Source organism: Ursus maritimus, unplaced genomic scaffold (assembly GCF_017311325.1).
Source record: "Ursus maritimus isolate PB19 unplaced genomic scaffold, ASM1731132v1 scaffold_2, whole genome shotgun sequence".
Lineage (NCBI taxonomy): Eukaryota > Metazoa > Chordata > Mammalia > Carnivora > Ursidae > Ursus > Ursus maritimus.
Genome location: NW_024424452.1, coordinates 92634639 through 92656240, shown reverse-complemented (window position 1 = coordinate 92656240; position 21602 = coordinate 92634639). Strand labels below are relative to the sequence as shown.

Sequence of the window (21602 nt, the reverse complement as noted above, 5' to 3'; positions counted from 1 at the left end):
TGAAACTCCTAGAACAGCTGCAGAAGAGCATCACCACAGTGAATCCTTTCAGGCTTAGTAAGAGGAGTCCTACAACTATCATTTAAGAGTTCTAAGATATTATACATATTTATTTATTTAAAACCACTTTATTGAGGTATGACTGACATACAAAAAGCTGTACATATTTAATGTATCCAACTTGATGAGTTTGGAGTATACACCTGTGACACTGTCAAAGATATTATAAAGGTCACCCAGGCTAATCCTCAATTTTGCTGATGACACAGGTCACCCAGACAGGTAACAGAACAAGCTGGAACTAGAACCTAGGTTGCCTAACTCTTAGTTCAATGATTTAGTTCTATTTCACCAACAATTCACCAACTGAATAGAAAAAACAAAACCAAAAAACTACAGCAGCATCAGAACACCTGTAACTTTGGGTGACCCAGACCTATTCCTGTTGGTCTACATGTCCCTCCTCAGTCTACTTCCCCATCAGCTCCCCAAAAGCACCTCGGGGTAAAAACCACGCTACCATGCTGGCTGCCCTTCTAAGCTCCTGATGCCAAGCACAGCGCCACCTAGTGGCCTATGTTGTAAACAGTCTTAAACAGCTGGGCATTAAGGCTACACACCAGAAGAGTCCACTCCTCCCTGGTTTCAGGGTGTTGAACATTTTGTGCCCGAGAGACCTCTAACACAAATGGCAGGTCTATTACTGGAGAAAACCACAACACAGATTCAAACACATTGGTTCTCTTCCTTCAGGTTTAACTGCTAACGCAACATTATTCATGTTCCTGCAACAAGGAACATGGGAAGCATTTGCAGGGACGTCCTGCTGGTAGTGGAAGTCTGATGCCGAGAGTATTTGAGGAGAGACACCTCTTTAAAGGATGGACTAAAGTGGACCCCAAGTGACCTCAGGCTGCTCCCTGGCAAAAAAGCACCATTCTCCCTTTTAAAAGAATGGATGCAGATTTTACAATTCCCTCCAGGGACAGTGTGGACCGCCTCTGAGGCCTCCGGCGTGTGGGGCACACCTCCACAGGTACGCTAGTAGGAGACTACCATCACCGGAAGAGTTTGGAGGTCCGAAGTCACACGTTATGGTCAGTAAAACAGCAGGAGGACTAGCAGAGCCCAGCACTCTCTTCTTTGTTGAATCCAGTACTTTCCAGCCTTTGTATTTTTTGACATCTAATCAATATCTTGCACAGATGTGTATATTTCCTTCAAAGATAATCTTTACACTGTCCCTTAGCAACCAAATTTCAGTGTCAAACAACTACCTCTGTCAATTCAGTTCAGCAAATACATATTGACGATCATAAGTGGAAAGCAGTATGTCCAGGAAAGTTCCTGTCCTGAAATTTAATTTAACTCTTCCACAATGCATCATGCCAATTTCTTCTTAAACACTTGATAAAAGGTGAGAGTACAGAGTGAGAAGAGCAGGAGCCAGAAGAGAGCTGCAGGGGATATCAGCACCTAATGGGTGGGCAAGGGAAACTCTCCAAGGCCTAAGTTCACAGATGGGGAGTTATGGACTGAATGTGCGTATTCACCAAACTCCTATTTTGAAGCCCTAGCTCCCAATGTATTGGTAATTGGGGCCTTTGGGAGGTTATTAGGTTTGGAAGAAGTCATGAGGATGGGGCCCCATGATGGGATTAGTGTCCTTATAAGAAAAAAAGCCACCAGAGCTCCCTTTCTCTCCCTGGTATGAGGGCACTGTGAGAAGGTGGCCATCTGGAAGCCAGCCAGAAGGTCCTCACCAGGAACCAAACTGGCTGCCACCGTGATTCTGGCCTTTCCAGCCCCCACAACTAGGAGAAAGAAGTGTCTGTTGTTTAAGCCACCCAGTGTAGAGGTATTTTGATATAGGGGCCTGAGCTGACGAAGACACTGAGGAATGGCCAAGCAGGCAGAAGAAAATCTGGGTGTGTGTCAGTCTGTCCTGTTGGGGAGAAGACTGAAGAGAGAGTGAGAGCTCAACACTCCCAAAGGCCACAGAGATTCGGCAAGCTAAAAGGGAAGCACTGCACCAAAGGACACTGGTGGCATCTCCTGGCAGAAAGTGATTCACTGCCAGGTAGACGACCAGACGAGCCCAGTTTTTTCTGTTTCCATTGGTCAGTGGTTCTCAACCCCGGTGGCAGGAGAGAATCACCTGGGAGCCTTGAAAAATACTAATGCCTGGCCCTTAATTGCAAAGATTCAAAGTTAACTGGTCTAGAGTGGGGCCTGGGTGTTGATTATTTTTTAAAAAGCTCCCAAAGTGATTCTGATGAGTAGCCAGAGTTGAGAACTACTGCAACTTCAGTTACATTGTTAAAAAGGAAAAAAAAAAAAAAAAAGAAGTTTTAGCTGTGCTCTGGGGGAGCAGATTCGGCACATTAATGTAACTATGTAGTAGCCACAGAGGTGCCAAGCCCCCGCCACGGATTGTTAGCTCATTTCATCCTCGCGGCAATGCTGCAAAGCAGGTACGATAGTAACCCTGTCACAAGACAGGCGCGGAGAAAACCGGCAGAGAGGTGAGTTTGCTGAAGTCACAGGGTTAGGAAGTGCCCGAACTGGAGAGAAACCGACTTCTATGTCATAAAAAGTCAATGAAACAAGTGCCACTTGCCATGTAAGAAACAGGGGTATATTTCCGATTGAGTGAGTCCACTTCCTCCAAGACGCGATTATAGACAGACATCATTCTCCGCTCATATTCACTGTCCGCGTGGGCGGCTCCCGTAGGTCCAGATTCCTGGAGACTGAGGTCAAAGAAGTAGCAATTAATCAAACAAAATAGTCACCATCTTAATGTCTAAGTGTGTCAGGCACTTCCTACACGTTCTCCTTTATTTTGTAAAATAACGAAGTAGGCACTGCTGTCTCCATTTTACAGATGAGCCAACTGAGGCCTGGAGAGGTTGAGAGACTTGCCTTCAGTCACATAACTAGTAAGTAACAAGCCCGGAGTTCCAACCCAGACCTGACTTCAAATTACGTAAGGCTAATCACCTTGGTTGTTAGGTAGTAGAAAAATGTTTAACCCTCACCTCTGCCATAAAGTGAAGGAGACCCAAGACATCTGAAAAGGTAACCAGCAGGACAAAGCCAGCAGGTGAAGTGCCACAGAACCAGTGAAGATATACCAATAAAAGATCAGAATGTGGAGTGGGGAATGCCACGGAAGAGATGGGTCTTGAACAAACCACGGAGCAAGCAGGATGGATAAGATGTGGAGAGACGGAAGTGTGGTGGGCATTCAGGGCTGCGGAAATAGCATGAACCTAAAGCATGTACAGGGAAGATGCGGGAATGCTCGGGGGAGAGCTAGCACGCAGAGCTGGGTAAAACTGGAAAAGTTTTACCTAGATTTCCTCCTTCTTCTACTGCCTCACACCCAGAAAGTAATTCTGAAAGTATTTCTAAGTGAGAAAAGAAAGCAAACCTTTTGTATGCTAACTAAACTTCAACGGGATTACTTAAAAATGCAATATAGGTAATTCAGCCACACTGGGCATAAGACTGTTCGTACTCTTCCCTTGTTATCCTTTTAACACCTACTGTGTGTTAAAAGGCCCCACTAAGGCACTTCACCTAGGTACTTTATATAGGTTATTCCCTTTAACCACTAGAACCACTCTAGGAGACAGGCATCGTTATTTACCTGTAGTTTACGCATATGTGGCTCAGGGAGATGAAGTCCCATGCATGTGTTTCTACAGCTAAGAGTGAATGATGAAATTCATCATGTTCGTATGGCTCCACAGCTTTGTTCCCTGCTCTGCACTGTACCTCAAGTTCCAATAAGACAAGAACTGAACCTCGTTTATATGACTCTAGAAAAACTCTACACACAAAGCATAGAGAAATTAAAGTGTTTTACATAGTGACCTGCTACTAAGAGGGTCTAAATTCAGAATACTGCCCTACCTACAAAAGCATTCATTTTCTTAAAAAATACACTTCATTGAGATATAAGTTACAAAGCACAGAAATACACCTATTCAAAATACTCCTTTCTGGTCAATTCCCACTTCTGACCCAAGGCAACCCCAGGGGTGCTTTCTATCACTATAAATGGGATGTTTCCAGTTATTGCATATAAAGAGTCCTAAAATATGTACTATTTTGAGTCTGGTTTCCTTCGCAGCATGTTTTTGAGAGTCATTCACGTGTTTTGCATATATCAATAGATCATTCATCTTTATTGCTGAGGCGTATTCCATTGTGGGGATGTATGAGTTCATCCATTTGCCTGTCGAGAGGCATTTGGATCTTTACAGTTTTTGTTATTACAAACAAAGCTGCAATGAAATTTTACATATGAGTCTATGTGGAACTATGTTTTCATTTCTTATGGGTAAGTAAGTAGGAGTAGAACCGGTCAGATGGTAACTGCCAACAGTTTCCCAAAGCAGCTGAATTGAATCACTTTGTATTCCCCAAATGGTAGGAATTCAAGCTCCTCTACATCCTAATACTGGATATTGAAGGTCTTTTTAATTTTAGCCGTTTTAGTGGGTGTTAGTAGATATTCCAATGTGATTTTAATTTGCACTTCTCTGATGCCTAATGATATTAAGCATTTTTTGCTTATTGGACATTAGCATATCTCCTTTTTTGAAACATCTGTTCAAATCTGTCAATTTGTAAAAACTGCAGTGTCTTGAGTTGTGTAGTGTTCTTAATATCCTGGATACAAGTCCTCTGATAGAATATATTTGATACTATTTTCTCCTTGTTTGTGACCTGTCTTTTCATTTTCTTAATGGCATCTTCCAAACAGCACAAGTTGAAAGATGTAAGTCAAATTCAGCAAACTTTTCTCTATGGTAACTGCTGTTACCATAAGTATGTGGGGATTTTCTAGAGATCATTTTTGTTGCCCATTGTAATTTGTCAGATAACATATTCTGTATGATTTCAATGCTTTAAAATTTGAGATTTGCTTTCTAGCCTAGCATATGGTTTATCTCATTAAATGTTCCACATGCACCTGAAAAGAATACATATGCTGCTGTTAGTATATACATGTCAATTAGATCAAAATGACTGATGGTGTTGTTAAAGTCTTCTATATCCTAAGAAATTTTCTGACAAGTTGTTCCATCAATTACTCAGAGGGCAGTGCTGAGAATTTTGTAATTGTGGATTTATTTCTCTTTCAGTTCTGTCAGTTTTTGCTTCATATATTTGGAAGATCTGCTACTTTGTACATAAGTATTCAGAATTATGTCTTTTTGACCCCTCTGGTGTTTCTTCTGAATGCTCTCAGTGTTCAATAAGGTCTCTCCATTTGGCTAACTGGAACTCAAACATTTCTCAGACATGTGTGAGCTCTGGGAATTGTTCGGCTTATAGCTTCTGGTAATTATTCCATAGTAGTTTTTGCCTGGCCTTGTGGAGTTTCACCTTGCGTATGCGTAGCTTAGCATTCAACCAAAGATTCACAGCCTGTGAAATTTCGGGAGCTCTTTCCCTGGAAAGCTTTTTCCTCTCTCCTGTATTCTGTCCTGCAAATCCTAGCTTCTTCTGGTTCCCAGAACCTGATCCCTATCTCTTCAACTAAGCAAGACCCCATGTTCTGCTTTGGTTACTCCTCGCTGAGAGGCAGTCTAAAAAGTGCCTCCAACAAGAGGAGAGTAAAGACTATTGTAGGGTTTACCTGATTTATGCCCCTCCTCTGAGGGATTACATTCCTGAGTTACCTATTTCCCAACACCTGAAAACAGTTAACTTATATGTTTTATCCAGGTTTTAGCTGTTTGCAGTAAAAGGAAAAGTCCAGTCTGAGTTACTCTGTCACCATTGGAAACTGTTCCCTTATCGTTTAGGCAATAACATAAAGATTAAGCACGAAGGATTCATGACAGAGCAAATAAAAAGCTAGAGCAGAAAAATGCAATGGACAAACATCTCAAAATATTTCTTCTTGATAATCCTAAAAAGTTGGGATGAGGCAATCACATTCATAATTATAGACATTTACCCTGTCCTAATCCGTATTTATTATTACTGGCTCAGGCACTATGTTAGGTGCCAGAGATACAAAGTTGAATAATAAGACAAGGTCTCTTCTGGGGCACCTGGGTGGCACAGCGGTTAAGCGTCTGCCTTTGGCTCAGGGCGTGATCCCGGAGTTATGGGATCGAGCCCCACATCGGGCTCTTCCGCTGTGAGCCTGCTTCTTCCTCTCCCACTCCCCCTGCTTGTGTTCCCTCTCTCGCTGGCTGTCTCTATCTCTGTCAAATAAATAAAATCTTTAAAAAAAAAAAAAAAAAAAGACAAGGTCTCTTCTCCCCAGAAGGCTCCTAGGCTATGAAAAAGATAGATTTTTGTAAAAACTACAGTGAAATACTAACATTATGCTTCACTCTTGAGGTTTTTTAGCTGCTAGTCTTTATTTGTAAGGTGCAGAAGTTTTAGAAGGAATCCACTCTTTGCAGTTGTATACTATTGAGAATGAAACCCAAAGAACCCTCCCCTTCAAGGTGTAAGCTTTCTTTTCCAATTTTTCCCTGCTATGAAGGGCAGAGGCTAGGGGACTAGGTTTGGAGGATGAGAGGGGAAGGAAAGGAATAAAAAAAAGTGGTAGGAAGCCCAGAGAGTGAGAGGGTAGCATGTGAAAGCTGGCTGGATAACTCCCTTCACCCCACCCCTGCTGACAATGCACCCAATCTGTTAAAAAGTCAATCAAGGAGAACACTTATACTAATTCTACCAATTAACAGTACAATGATATCTGGGTGCTAAGAAGTAAAATGAGTATGGCACAATAAGAACTGGTGTGAGCCTCAAAGCATCAATTAATTGGCAAAGACTCTATAAAATGGAGGTTTAAGCATATTTTGAAACTTAAAAGGAAGGGTTTTTTTTTTTAAATAAGCACTGCAAATCTGAAGGGAAAATGAACACTGATGAAAATAGGATAAAAGGAAAAATAAACGAATATTAGTACGTTATGAAAATATTAAAATGGATTGGATGAGTGGGGACAAAGACAGCTAAGTGGCCTAGCTTGAGAGTAGGCAGAACTTTAAAACAGACGCAAGGATCCTGCTATTGTCCTGAAAAGAAATGGTGAGTCAACGCTTTAGGGTAGAGAAATTTCACTCTGGTTTGTTGATTATATTCTCTTTGAGAAAGGTGACGTTGGAATCAGAGGCCTTACTAAATTGGAAATTATAGACAGTTGAAAACGCACATTCCAAAACAGAATAATGTAATGGGAAAAAAACAATGGATCATTCTTTAATAAAATATTTTGAACAGTTAGTTAATGGGAGAGGAGAAAAGAATATTAATAAAGCAAAAACAGGAATATATTTTTGTTGAAGAAACCAAAGAATAAAAAATTTAAGCTTAATTATTAACCCAATTTTTCAAACCAAAGTTTAGTTATAGTATACAAGAAGAAAATACTCAAATTCAAAGAACTTCTTCCTAGTTATTTTTCCAAGTCAATGTTTTAAAAATAGGAGGCAGTGGGGCACCTGGGTGGCTCAATCAGTTATGCGTCCTACTCTTGATTTCAGCTCACGTTGGGATCTCAGGGAACTGAGATGGAGCCCTGCCTCAGGCTCCGTACTTGGCGGGGAGTCTGCTTGAGATTCTCTCTCTTCCCCTCCCCCTCCTCTCTAAAATAAATAAATAAATCTTTAAAAAAAAAACAAAACAGGCAGAGGTAAATAAACAACGGGAGTCAAAAAAAGCAAGTTTTGTCAGTGGGTGTGTGACCTCAGGCAAATACTAACAAAGTCCCTCTTCTGTTCTTCTATAATGCCTCTTCCAAAACACATGTTGTGACGGCTAGGTAAGGTAACACTGGAAAATGTACTTTAATGTACACTATTATTAGAAATACCTTGCTGATTCTGGATCCAAAATCAGGGCTTCTATTGCATGAGAGATCAGTAAACAGCTCTGCTGCTGTCTGGATTAACGTTAAGGTTATACATGAAAATAGAGAAATCCATGTAGACTTTATATCACCTATCACGCCAAGACAAGGATTCTATTTTTAGTTAAGGTAACCGTATGTTATCAAATCAACTGGTTTGAGACTTCATTATTTTGTTTCCCTTTTAAGGGATGTATGTTGTTTATAATAGTGATCCTTAAATTCTGTTCCAGGAAGAGTACTTTAGAGGCTGCCTAATGTGGGAAGGGGGAACCAAGCAACAGCTTCTGTGATTCAATCACAGAAATTGTTCTCTTCTGCTCAGATGTAGGAGTTTCGGTGATACAAGTTAAAAGCGACAACAACAAAAATGGCCTGTAGTTACCCCAGAGGTTCTTAAGCTGGGGCTCAAGGGATCTGGTAACCCTCCTGGGACTAAGCACATCCGCTGGGGTGTGTGAATAAATGCATTTTGTAGAGGAAAGGGTCCACGGCATTCACTAGGTTTTTACTTAGAAAACCAAAATGCCAAGCACTACTGATTTACAGGTCCCACAGCTTGAAAACATCTCTCTTCCCTCCTTTCGAAACGGACTTGAGGCTGCTAATCAAATATGGAGAACTCAAAGAGGACTCAGGGAACCAGAGTGACAGCGAAACTACAGATCGCTAATAAAGGCGATGGGAACCAGGGTTTTCACCACGAAGAAGACAGCGGTGACAAAAGAGAAAATGGGTTTCTGGTGGGAAAATGTGTCGCCTTCTCCACTGCAGCTCAAGTGAGCACCGAGTATGTATGCAACACTGGTGGGACCTGGGCTTTGGACGCTCTTCCTAGCGGTGGAGAAAGACCACCACTGGGTCACTGTTTTTTTTTTTAAGCCTGAGCCTGGTTGAAGTTAAAAAGTAAAATTATACTGCCCATACTAGATTTCAAAAGAGAAGTTATTCATTATAATACATTTGTAGGCTTACCTAAATATACGTATTTTTAGTTAAGCATATCTAAAGCATTTACTCTACGTTTAAAAGACTACTTCCAAAGAACAAGAAAGACTGAAGCAGCTTAGGATACAGTTCCACGTTCCTCAACGTTGCCGAATCAGCATCGAAAGATGCCTGATAAAGATCCCCATACCGGGAAGCAAGGCTTCGGAATTCCTCCATGGACTGTTTCATCTGCAAGGTAGGAAAAGTATCAGTTACAAAGAACATGCTATTCTACCCAAACCAAAACATACAAAAAAACCTATCCTCAAACAATCAAATCAAAAAAGTAGTTCAACCCTTTTCACTTCCAGTCCATTCATGCCTATAAACCTTGTTAAATAAAATTAACAAAGATGATAAATGAAATTCTCAATGTTCACAAAATTATAATAACGCGTATGACACACAGAAACAAAAAGCATTGCTTTTTCAGCTGCAAGTTCCACTAAGACAATTAATACAGTTATAAATATGTAGAATCTAGTGAGACATCATCAGTCACTTTGTCATTCTAATAAAACAGCAGCCTATTTTTGGCAAGACAGATGAGTTAAGCATTTGATGGTTAATGTCCATGAGTCCAACAGCTGATCTTTAAATTTCAGAATTTTTCATCTCACGACTAACCTCAAAAACCTCTAAAGTGTAAATAAAAACTGCACTGAAAATGAAGTTAGGACACACCTGATTGGAGATGCGACCACACCTCTGAAGGTCATTCCCTAAGGTCATGGCAATCGTCGTGGCAATTGCAGGTGGGGGGCTTGTCTTGAGGCTATTACAAGTACAGATAAGTTGAGAGAAGGCTTGTAGAAGGTCAATCCTGAGTTTTACAAATTCACACTGAAAACTTAAAGGATTCAGTGGTGTACTTGCAGCCTGTGGGAGAAAAAGATATATATAAGACAAAGTAAATACAATAGCCAGACGGTGCCACACAAAGTATTTGTCACCGTCTGTGCAAAGGAGCTATAGTTCTAACACTGATGGATAAACACCTACGTTGTAAGAGGAATGATGTAGTACTAGAAAGAAAACCATATTATTAGCATCAGCTGTCAAAAACTGTATGTTCCATCAACATTCAGGTTCCTTACTCCCTACATTCACAAAGACCCCACAGCAATTGGGTTGGCTAGATTTTCCCCAGTAAGATATCATTTGAGGGACACTTCAAGGACATTATCATTCTTCCCAAACCCCCCTCCTCACCACCTTCCTACTCTTCTAACCTGAAATTCTCATCACTGGAATCGTTGACAGGATTTTTTAAAAGTTGGGAGGGGGGAGGAAAGAAAGATAAGGACAGGAAAAATATGGTGCTAGACAGTCACTGTTAAAAAACCATGTTGCCTCGTGGCTGTATTTTTCCACTGTGAGCCCAGATTAATTTAAAAAAAGACTTTCTGAGCAGACACGTTAGAACGCATGGAGAGGCTACCAAGGAAGAACAGGTTATAACACCCAAGTAAGTTTCAATGAGGAGGAGAGGCTTCAGGGCTGAGCCTTGGATAGCAAAGAGTAGCATCAGCTAGGTAGACGGGGCAAGGAATGTAAGTCAAGCCCGTGTGGGCAGAGAACCAGGACCATCTTTAACTACCCAGCAACTACTCTGGCAGAAAACTTAGCATGGTGCTTTCAACAAAAGGCATACCAAAAATTTGCCAAACTACAATAAATGGAAGCATAGTGAAAATAATTTTCCTCTCTGACATGAACAGCTTAAAACATGCTGATGCCCTTTGCTCCTTAGATAGTATCTTACACTATTCTTTTAGCGGGAGAGCAAGGCATTTGACTTTGGGTTTCTAGAAGTCAGTTACAGTATTACGATTTGGCCAAGTATTACATATTGACCTTAGTGTACTTCTCTCTACTTTTAAGTGTCAAATGGTAAGTTTTGTTATTTGGTACCATTCATATTTTACTCTATGAAATAATTAGCCACTCCCTATATCCTTTATAAGAACATGCACCTGCACTAGTATCCTTCTCAAATTGCAAGGTCCCTGATGATATATATAAGCTACGTATAAATAGAGCTATACAAGCTAGAGGTAGTAATTATACTCAATATATTGAATTCTGTGGTTTTCACACTTTTAGGATGTCTGTTCTAACCATAAAACAGCACAGACTAAGAGAATAAAGAGAACATTTTAATTGCATTTAATTCCTTAGAGATTTAATTTGCTCTTATAAGAAGGTAGATCTGCCCCGTAAGCGCTACCTGCTATTTTTAATGTACTGCTTGTCAGTAACTTTACAACGGTCAGGGATACAAGTTGGTGTATACGATACCGTTCTATAAATACAGTACAGACCATCTGACCAGACAAAAACCCTGGCTATCTTGTCCCAACATGCATTACAAAACTGAAACAGAAGCAAGATGTAGTTATAATGACGGATTTACTGCAACTCTGGATTTGTTTTTGAGTATTTTATTGATGATAGAAGATGGAAACTCTGGAAGTGATCGCGCATCTTGGATTGTGTTACGCTGTAAGAAAGCAATGCTAGATATAGTATGCATGTTCAAAAGATGGAAAAGATAGGTTTGTCATAGAGGCCAAAGACTTTAAAAGGTAGTATCATCTGTAAAAGAAAATGTATAAGAAATAAAATTTAGATTATAGCAGTATGAATAATGCCAATGAGAGATTTTTAAAAAAAGGATATTATTTACTTTTCTTTGTATTAAGGCTAAAGCTTAAACACAGGTTGGGAATCTAAGGTTAGCAGGTAAAGCAAAAATCGCATATAATCAGTATTACCCTTGAAACTTCCTCAGGGAGGAATTATTTTCAATGAATTCAACACAGGCAGGTGAAGGAACAACAAACTCAGAGCTCTCCCTAATGCTCACTTTTGGGTATCAGCTAATTGAGAAAAACTACCCTCACTATTTGGATTGCTATTTTGCTTCCCCGTTATTCAAATAACTATTTTTCTCTTCCTTTTTTTCTTGTTCCTTCTTTCTTTCTTTTCCCCTAATTAACAGATAAAGTTAAATCTTTTTTTAAAGATTTATTTATTTATATTTTAGAGAGAGAGAGAGTCTGAAGGAGCACACATGTGCGTGCAGGTGGGGGGGCAGAGAGGGAGGGAGAGAATCTCAAGTAGACTCCCACTGAGTGCAGAACCTGATGCAGGGCTTGATGTGGGGCTCGATCTCATGACCTTGAGATCATGACCTAAGCTGAAATTAAGAGTCGAATGCTTAACCGACTGAGCCACCCAGGCGCCCTAAAGTTAAATCTTTGTTAGACATGCATATAATGCTGCTTCACTGAGCTTCTGACTTGTAGTACATATCCAATTTTCTAAATGGAGATACTTAAAGAAACCAACATGGCTGAAAAGAAATTTACCTGATGAGCTCAGTTACAAAAAGTATGTGTGTGTGTCTGTGTGCACACAGTGGTAAAGAACACACAACAGCCAAGAGTAAACCATAATGTAAACCATGGACCTGAAGTCCCTGGTAACCATTACTCTACTTTTGTTTCCGTAAATCTGACTTCTTTAGGTATCTCATATAAGTGGAATCATATAGTATTTATCTTCTGGCTTATTTTACTCAGTATAATCTCAGATTTTGAAAGAATAAGCCAAGCATAAAGCAATCATGGACTAGACTGTTTTAAACCAGCCTTCCTACTAACAACAGCTGTGAAAACGGAATACAATATTAAGAACATATATTTGAAAGCACCAAAGAGCTTATTAAGGCAAAAAGGATTTCGAAGCCAAAAATCATGGAGATGGGAAATGCAAGACTGACATTGGTGACTTTTTCTCCCTTGAGATGTTTGCTAACTTGGAAGTTGCTCCTGAGAGTCTGAGAAGCTGAGCAGAATTTTCAGCAGTCTTATAAGACTAGGAGGGGGCTGAGGAAAACACTTCAGGCTTTTGGCTGTAACCTCAAAAGGCTATGCCCCAGGAATTAGGAGAACCCAAAAATACACTGGCCTTCCCAAGGACTGAAGCCTAGCTTTGAATCAGTTCAGTCCTTGGCTGGATTAAGGTAATCTTAGCCTAACTGCCTGCCAAAGGCAAAAAAAGATATATAAGGCTCTGGATGATGTAATCATCATAATTTTTCATCCACACTGTCCAAAACCAAATAAAAAATAATAAAGCACACAAAAAAGACAAAATCCTCCAAAGCAAGAGGGGGAAAAAGTCAAAGATACAAGCTACAATAGATCCAGAAAACAGAACATCAGATACAAATTTAAAAAAAAACTATGGGGGCGCCTGGGTGGCACAGCAGTTAAGCGTCTGCCTTCGGCTCAGGGCGTGATCCCGGCGTTATGGGATCGAGCCCCACATCAGGCTCCTCCGCTATGAGCCTGCTTCTTCCTCTCCCACTCCCCCTGCTTGTGTTCCCTCTCTTGCTAGCTGTCTCTGTCTCTGTCGAATAAATAAATAAAAATCTTTAAAAAAAAAAAGAACTTAATGAATGGGTTTGATGGCAGATTAGACACAATGTAAGTTATTGAAGGGGGGGTGCCTAGGTGGGTAAGTCGGTTAAGTGTCTGACTCTTGGTTTTGGCTCAGTTCATGATCTCAGGGTCGTGAGACTGAGCCCCACATCAGGCTCTGCACTCAGTGCAGAGTTTGCTTGAGATTCTCTCTCTCCCTTTGCCCCACCCTCCCTTTTCTCTCTAAAATAAATAAATCTTAAAAAAAAAAAAAGAATTACTGAAGTGGAAGACAGGTCAGAAGAAAACATTTAGAGCTAAGAATAGAGAGATAAATGGATGGGAGAAGCAGAAGAGAATGTAAGAGATAAATGACACATGGTAAAGAGAGTTACCATCGTTGTATCTGGAGTCTCAGATGAGCAAGAAAGGGACCGAAGCAATAGCTAAAGAGACAACAACCAAATGTTCCAAAACTGATCAAAGTCCTCAAGCCATAGATTCAAGAAGCACTGTGAACCCTCAAAGATATTCATAATGGTAAGAGTATAAGCTGGAAACCACCATGGGCATCTTTGGGCAGTATTTATTAAAGTTGAACCTAAGTATATCTCATGACACAGCACTACCATCCTGAAGAAATGCACACCTATACCAAGAGATGTGTGTTAGAGTGTTCACAGTCAAATTACTCTTAATAGGCCCAACCTGGAAATAACCCAAATGTTTCCCAACGATAAAAATGGATAAACAGATTGCTTTAACAGTCATCAAAAGAATATCACAGAGCAATGAAAATGAATGAATTACTGCAATATGCAACGACGACAAATGAATGACTCACACAAACATAAAGCTGAGCAAAACAAGCTGGAATCACAAGAATAGTGTGTGATTCCCTAACTAATGATAAAAAACAAGGCAAGACTATAGTTTTAGAAATCAAAATAGTGCTTACTTCTGGAGAAAAGGGTGAAGGGGGCATGAAATGGGGAAAAATTTCTTAAAAAACAGAAACCATAAAGGAAGAAGGACCAATAACTTAGACCACTAAGTCTTAGACTACTAAGAATGGCTGTTCATCAAAAGATAGAAAATGGAAAAAAAGAAAAAGTGTGCTACAAAATTAGATGATATTTGCAATTCATATGAAACCTACAAAAAATTAGTATCCAGAACATATAAGGAACTATTATATTTTTTTTCTAAAGATTTTATTTATTTATTTATTTGAGAGAGAGAGAGAGAGCACAAGCAGGGGGAGCAGCAGAGGGAGAGGGAGACAAGCAAACTCCCTGGTGAGCAGGGAGCCTGACAGGGGACTCGATCCCAGGACCCTGAGATCATGACCTGAGCCGAAGGCAGACGCTTAACCATCTGAGCCACCCAGGCACCCCTAAGGAACGCTTATAAATCAATAAAACAAACAACCTGCTAGGAAAATGAAAAAACTTCAACTGGCAGTTAACAGAAAAAAACCAAAACACAAATGGCCAAAAATGAAACAAATATTTAATTGTTTCAAGAAAATGAAAAAGCAACTACTGAATAGGAGAAAATATATGCAAGTCCTATATCTGATAAGGGGTTAATATCCAAAAAATATAAAGAACTCCTACTTACAGCCAAACAAAACAAACAAATATCTGATTATAAAATTTGCAGAAGAGATGAACAGATATTTTTCCAAAGAAGACATAAAGATAGCCAACAGGTATATGAAAAGATGCTCAACATCACTAATCATCAGGGAAATGCAAATCAAAACCACAAGACACCACTTCACACCTGTCAGAAAGGCCATCATCAACAAGACAAGAACAAGTAAGTGTTGTCAAGGATGTGGAGGAAAGAGAACTCTGGTGCACTGTTGGCAGAAATGTAAATTGCTGCAGCCAGCATGGAGTACGGAGGTTCCTCAAAAAACTAAAAATAGAACTACCATATGATCCAGCAATTCCACTTCTGGGTATTTATCTGAAGAAAATAAAAACATTATCTCAAAAAGACGTATGCATCCCCATGTTAGCTGCAGCATTATTCACAATAGATATGGAAACAACCTAAGTGTCCATCAACAGACAAATGGATAAAGAAAATGTGGCGCGTATATATAATGAAGTATTATTCAGCCATAAAAAAGTGAAAATTTGCCTTCTGCAACAGCACAGATGGACTTGAGGACATTATGCTAAGTGAATAAGTCCAATGAAGACAAATTCCATACGATCTCACTTATATGTGGAATAAAAAAGAAAAAAAACCAAAAAACCCAAAAAACTTCAAGCTCATGGATAGAGAATAGATTTGTGGTTGCCAGAGGTGGTGGGTGGGTGAAATGGGCGAAGGGGGTGGAATGTATAAGCTTCCAGTTATAAAATAAATAAATCACGGGAATGTAGTATATAGTATAGGAGTATAGTTAATACTGTACTGAATGTTTGAAAGGTGCTAAGAGAGTGAATCTTAACAGTCCTCAGCACAAAAAAGAAAACCTTTTCTAACTATGTATGGTGACAGATATTAACTAGACTTAGTGTAGTGATCATCTCACAATATATACAAATATTGAATCATTGTGCTGTATACCTGAAACCAGTGTTATATGTCAATTATATCTAATAAATAAATAAATAAAATGTTTAATTGAATTAGTAATTTGAGAAATGTCGATCAGAATGTCCAGAACATATCAAGTGAGGGGGAAAATGTGGAGCGACAGGAACTCTTACACACCGCGCGGAGGATTATAAATTTGTAAACCACTGTAGAAAGCCTCCCGGTATTAACCAGTCAACTGAAGGTGTACATAACCTCGCAATTCCACTCCCAGGTAGTGGATTAGAGCAGAATCTCGTCACAGAGCAGGAGCGTCTTGGGCATTTCAGGAGATTAAGCAACTTTAGCCACTGACCATCAAAGCCAGTAGCGGTCCCCCTTACCCTGTGACAAAGAGAGACATCCGCACACACTTCTAAATTGGAGCAAGGGACAGACACACAGCTTTGACTGAGGTCTGCTGCCCTAGAGAAGGCTTTTCATTCTCAGTACACCAGTTACATTCTTCGCTGACGGGAGGGGCCTGTGCATTGCTGGATGTTTAGCGGCATCTCTGGCCTATACCCACTAAATGCCAGTAACACCATGCAAATCATGATAACCAAAAATGTCTCTAGACATTGCCAAATGTCCTCTGGAAGGGCAAAATCATCCCCAGTTGAGAATCACTGTCCTAGAAAAAGCTTTACATATGTGTATCAAAAGATATGTACAAGAATGTTCATAGCAATACTATTTTTAAAAGCAAAGCCCTGGAAAAATTAAAATTTCCATCAACACTAGAATGGGCAAATAAATTGATGTATATTCCTATGATGGAAGAATATACAGCACTAAAACTGACCTACAGCTTCATGCAACAAGATGAATGAATCTTAAGAACATAGTTTAGATAATCAAAGCAAGTTGAAGAAAAATAGGATTCCTTTTTATATAAATTCAAAAACAACATAAAATAGTACACCTTGTTTAGAGTTCCAAAAATGCATGTTAAAATTATGAAGAGAGGCAAGGGAATGGTACACACAAGATTCAGGACGGTGATTGCTTTTGTGGGGCAGGAAATGGTATACAAACATGGAGGAATATGCATGAATTTTAGAGGCAATGGTAATGCCCCATTTCCTAAAGATACTAGGTATATTTGGATATTTGTTGTGTTTTTTTAATATACTCTCTATACTATACATGGAGATGTTCTACTATTTACTATTTTAAAATAAATAGAAATGGGGCACCTGGGTGGCTCAGTCACTTAAGCATCTGACTTCGGCTCAGGTCATGATCTCAGGATCCTGGGATCGAGCCCTGAGACGGACTTTGCGCTCAGTGGGGTCCGCTTGTCCCTCTCCATCTGCACTCCCCATCCCACCCCCCACCGGCTCAGGCATGCTCGCGCTCTCTCTCTCAAATAAATAAAATCTTTAAAAAATTAAAGTAAATACAATTAACAATCCACCATGGTAGGCAGAACGCTGAGATGGTTCCTCTAATTCACACCGTCCAGTATCCACATCTTCAATAATCTCAGTGTGGATGAAATCTGTAATTTGTTTCTAACCAGTGGAATACAGCAAAGGCGATGAATTTGGGGGATATAATTTAGATCCTTAATGAAGTAACTTTATATCAATCAAAAGGGAGATTTTTCTGGGTGGATCTCTCCTAATCAGGTGAGCCCATTAAAAGACAGTCTTGAAGGTGAGAGATTTTCCTTCAGGCCTTGAAGTTTCCACAAATTCTAAAGCTGTGAGGAAATAAATTCTGCCAACATGGGTTCAGAAGAGGACCCTGCGCCTGCTTGAGCCTCAGGCAAGACTGGCCCCAGCTGACGCTGTGACTGCAGCTATGACAACATGAGCCGAGGACCCAGCTAAGCCATGCCTCGACCTCTGGCTCATGGACACTGTGAAATAACAAATGGGTGCTGTCTGGGACGCCTGGGTGGCTCAGTCGGTTAAGGTCAGACTCCTGATTTCAGCTCAGGTCATGATCTCAGGGTCATGGGGTGGAGCCTCATGACTGCTCTGTGCTCAGCAGGGAGTGGGCTTGTCCATCTCTCTCTGCTCCTCCCCTGCTCCTATGCTTGCAGGCACTCTCTTTCAAATAAATAAAATCTTTAAAAAAAGAAAAAAGGTGTTGTTTTAAGTCACTAAATTTGTGGTAATTTGTTACACAGCACAGAAAACTAAAGTACTTTTTACAATTTTTATTCTTAAGTAGCAAGATAACTCTATCATTAATCAGTGCTGGGAAATTAGACACCCAACGTTGCTATAGGGCCCCCCTAAGCACAGAATTTGAACTTCTCCTGTTTAGTTTGGCTGAAGCAGGTAAAAAGCAGAATTCTCACAGTTGTGCAATCTCACGTTGGCTCATTCATGTGGCAGGAGTAGGTCAGTCCATGCTCATATCTTCTCAGTTACAAAGACACAAAGCTACTGTCAAATCCCCATTTGCCAAATGAATGATCAAAATAAATCTTTATTTTTTTATTTTTTATTTTTTTAAAGATTTTATTTATTTATTTAACAGAGATAGAGACAGCCAGTGAGAGAGGGAACACAAGCAGGGGGAGTAGGAGAGGAAGAAGCAGGCTTCCAGTGGAGGAGCCTGATGCGGGGCTCGATTTCAGAACGCCGGGATCACGCCCTGAGCCGAAGGCAGACACTTAACGACTGAGCCACCCAGGCGCCCCTAAAATAAATCTTTAAAAGACCCTGATGGTATAGTACAATCAGAAAAGTGGTTAAGTTCCAGAGGACTGTAAGAATCATACTGCCTTCCTTTCTACCCTACTCTCAAGTAGAGAATCATTTCCCGATTTTTTTTTTTTTAATATCCTCAAAGCAGTGCCTGGCACATAGTAAGTGCTTATAGTCTGCTGAATAAAAGAATTCCATTTCAAAAGGAGATGATGTAAGGCCCAATAACCTGCCTTAGGTCATAATATGTTAACGGCAAAAAGGAGATCAAGACAAGAGGTTTCTGTCAATTGAGGATTTTCTTTCTATGTCAGAATTCAGTCCTTAACTGCTGCCAAGCCTTATTAAATACACATACCCCACAAATCATTAAAAGACGATTAAATATTCAACAAGATTTTCATAATATTAATTCTATCTGCTTCGCTGCTCTGGGCGTTTGTTTCACAGTTCCAACCATTTACTGTACTGAATGATAAACAATTTCCTGCTCCACATGAACTAGAAAATGAAATACTTCCACTGATTGCAACCCACAATTGTACCTTTTGATTTTCTGAGGCTTTTATTAGCCTGATATAGGCAACAACACTCTTTTCCCAGAATAATCAAGAGGAAAGAATCAGCAGGCGATGCTACCCTTTAAGATGGAGAGAAGCCATTCCTACATTCCTGTTTGAAAACAGCAGCTGATCAATCCTAGCCGACAAAAAACTGTACTTCAAAAGATAGCTACCCACAGTATTCTAAATATTGTCTCTTTTATGACATCTGCTTATTCTTTATTCTACTTTGGAGCACTTCTTTCGGGATGGCCCACCATTAAAAATATTTCAGATTATGGGATAAATGTATATAAATAGGTACCAAAAGTTTTAAGTTTCCATCTAAATATACACAATTTTAAAAGCTGTGTGACAATACCTACGAAATGTTTAATGTTGATTATATAAACGTTTCACTTTTTTTTTTTTAAAGATTTTATTTATTTATTTGAGAGAGAGAGAATGAGAGAGAGAGAGAACATGAGAGGAGGGAGAGTCAGAGGGAGAAGCAGACTCCCTGCCGAGCTGGGAGCCCGATGCGGACTCGATCTGGGGACTCCAGGATCACGACCTGAGCCGAAGGCAGTCGCTTAACCAACTGAGTCAGCCCATAAATGTTTTACTCTTATTGGGAAAATAAATCTTTGCATTAATACAGAAAATGCTCATCTTGGGTACAGGTCCTTACTTCGGAATAGAACTAATTTCAAGGAAACATAAGAAATGTTAATGGTCTAACTCTCCTGCAACCCCTTTACTCTCTTGGCAGAGAAAACAAGAATAGTAGCTGGTTGACTCTTAATTTAGAATAGGAGGGTATCACAGAGGGGCAAAAAGTGGGACAGTAGCATCCTTGACAATTTCTTCTTTATCCACAAAGCAAGAAACTCAAGCTTCTTAGTGAGTAGCTGTCAGCCATGAAATGGGTTATGGTGGGGTTTACATTCGATCGTTGGTTCTGACCCAATACCTCTTATGAACAGGAGTCTAGAAAAGGAATATCCTATCTTCTACTTACCCTTTCTGCATGGATTCAGTAATCTACCTCAGCTGTGGTACCTGATACTTGATAAAAACAAAATGATAAACTTCCATCAATTTTGAATATGAAAAAGTAGGGGAAGGGTTAAGGATTTACCACCATGTCCTATTATTTAATATTGTTAAATGTATTTATCAGCAGATTTTTCAAGGTGTTCAAATAGAATAACCCACAAAGAGAAGCGAGACCATTCTCACACAAGTCATCATCACCAAAGGAGAATCAAGAGGACTTACTGTTAAGGAAGCAATCCCTTTGTGGTAGAATTTTAAAGATTCGGCAATGCAAGAAAGTGCTGAACTATAGTTCTCCTCCTGCAACCCGGTGAGGCACTGTTCTGCATGTGAGAACTCCTTCAGACTATTCAGCCAGAAGTAGAAATGTTCTGAGGCAACCTGAGTCAGCAAACTCTGATAGAGCTCTCTGGCCATGTCATGGTTACCCTGAAAGAGGAGGTGGGGGGGACATGACGAGGTTCTTACACTTCAGTTAGCCAATGAGGCAGCTGAAAGACAAACTCAAACCCCTGGATAAGTTTTAACAACTATTCCTCATATTATAGGATTCTTTAAGACTCATTCTAAGTATTTCTTCAGAGAAAATATGCTGAGCTGCTTTTATGTAACAGAACACCTTTCGTTCTTTTCTAAAACAGTTCCAAAGAGAAAATAAATGGAATTAACTATAACTCAAGTCTAGAATTTTAGCTCAAACTATGGAAAGTGTAAACGCTTGTGTACGTCATTCTGTATGAGCTGTTTAGTGGGGCGGGGACAGGCGGGGAACTCCAGCAAGTTCTGCACCTGCCTCTGGAAATGACTGGGGGAGGGAAGCTGTTGGGGAGAATGTGAGTGCCACTGAACGCCTGGGGGCCAGGGATGCTCAATACCCTGCGGCTGCTGGACGCCTGGGGGGGTGGGTATAACAAAGAACTGTCCTGCCACTAGAGCTCCTCCCCTATTGGAGAAACACCGGAACATGAGAACATGTACTACAATACCTAGAATAACGCTCCTCAGACTTTGCTCTCTGGACTTATACCCAAAGGATTTCTATACTACCCAAGCTCTATATTTCCTCTCCAACAAAATAAAAATTGGTAGGCTTTCCATATGGCTGAGAAGGAACAGCATACACCTGCCCCCGTCTCCAAGTAAGAATGACACGGCTGGGGGGAAAGAGGGAAGAAAGATGTAGTGTGTTGAAAATGGAGGACAGAAGTGGTGGGTGGGAGGTGACTGTGGATATGAAAGTATAGGGCAAAATGAAGTGGCACTAATAACCTTCGGCCAGAAAGAGCTCCTATTTTTGGAATTCCTGTGGAACTTCCCCCGTAACAACATACATACCATTCTGAAACTAGAAAAGTTAAAAACTAGGTCCTTTCTATTATCATCTTTCAATCCCATGACTAAAACATACTTCCATATTTATTTTCAG

At 40.1% G+C, this 21602-nt stretch overlaps 1 protein-coding gene across 1 annotated transcript in view; it reads right to left on the bottom strand.

Annotated features, from left to right (window-relative positions):
* The window catches only part of INTS7 (integrator complex subunit 7), an 88873-nt gene that overhangs the window by 6885 nt on the left and 60386 nt on the right, over positions 1-21602 (bottom strand). Inside the window, exons 13-17 of the mRNA XM_008701174.2 lie at positions 20399-20605; positions 9566-9760; positions 8967-9070; positions 7856-7924; positions 2621-2753 (exon numbers count right to left, since the gene is read on the bottom strand). Coding sequence (XP_008699396.1) covers positions 2621-2753; positions 7856-7924; positions 8967-9070; positions 9566-9760; positions 20399-20605 — 708 coding nt within the window. The remainder of the gene's footprint in view (positions 1-2620; positions 2754-7855; positions 7925-8966; positions 9071-9565; positions 9761-20398; positions 20606-21602) is intronic.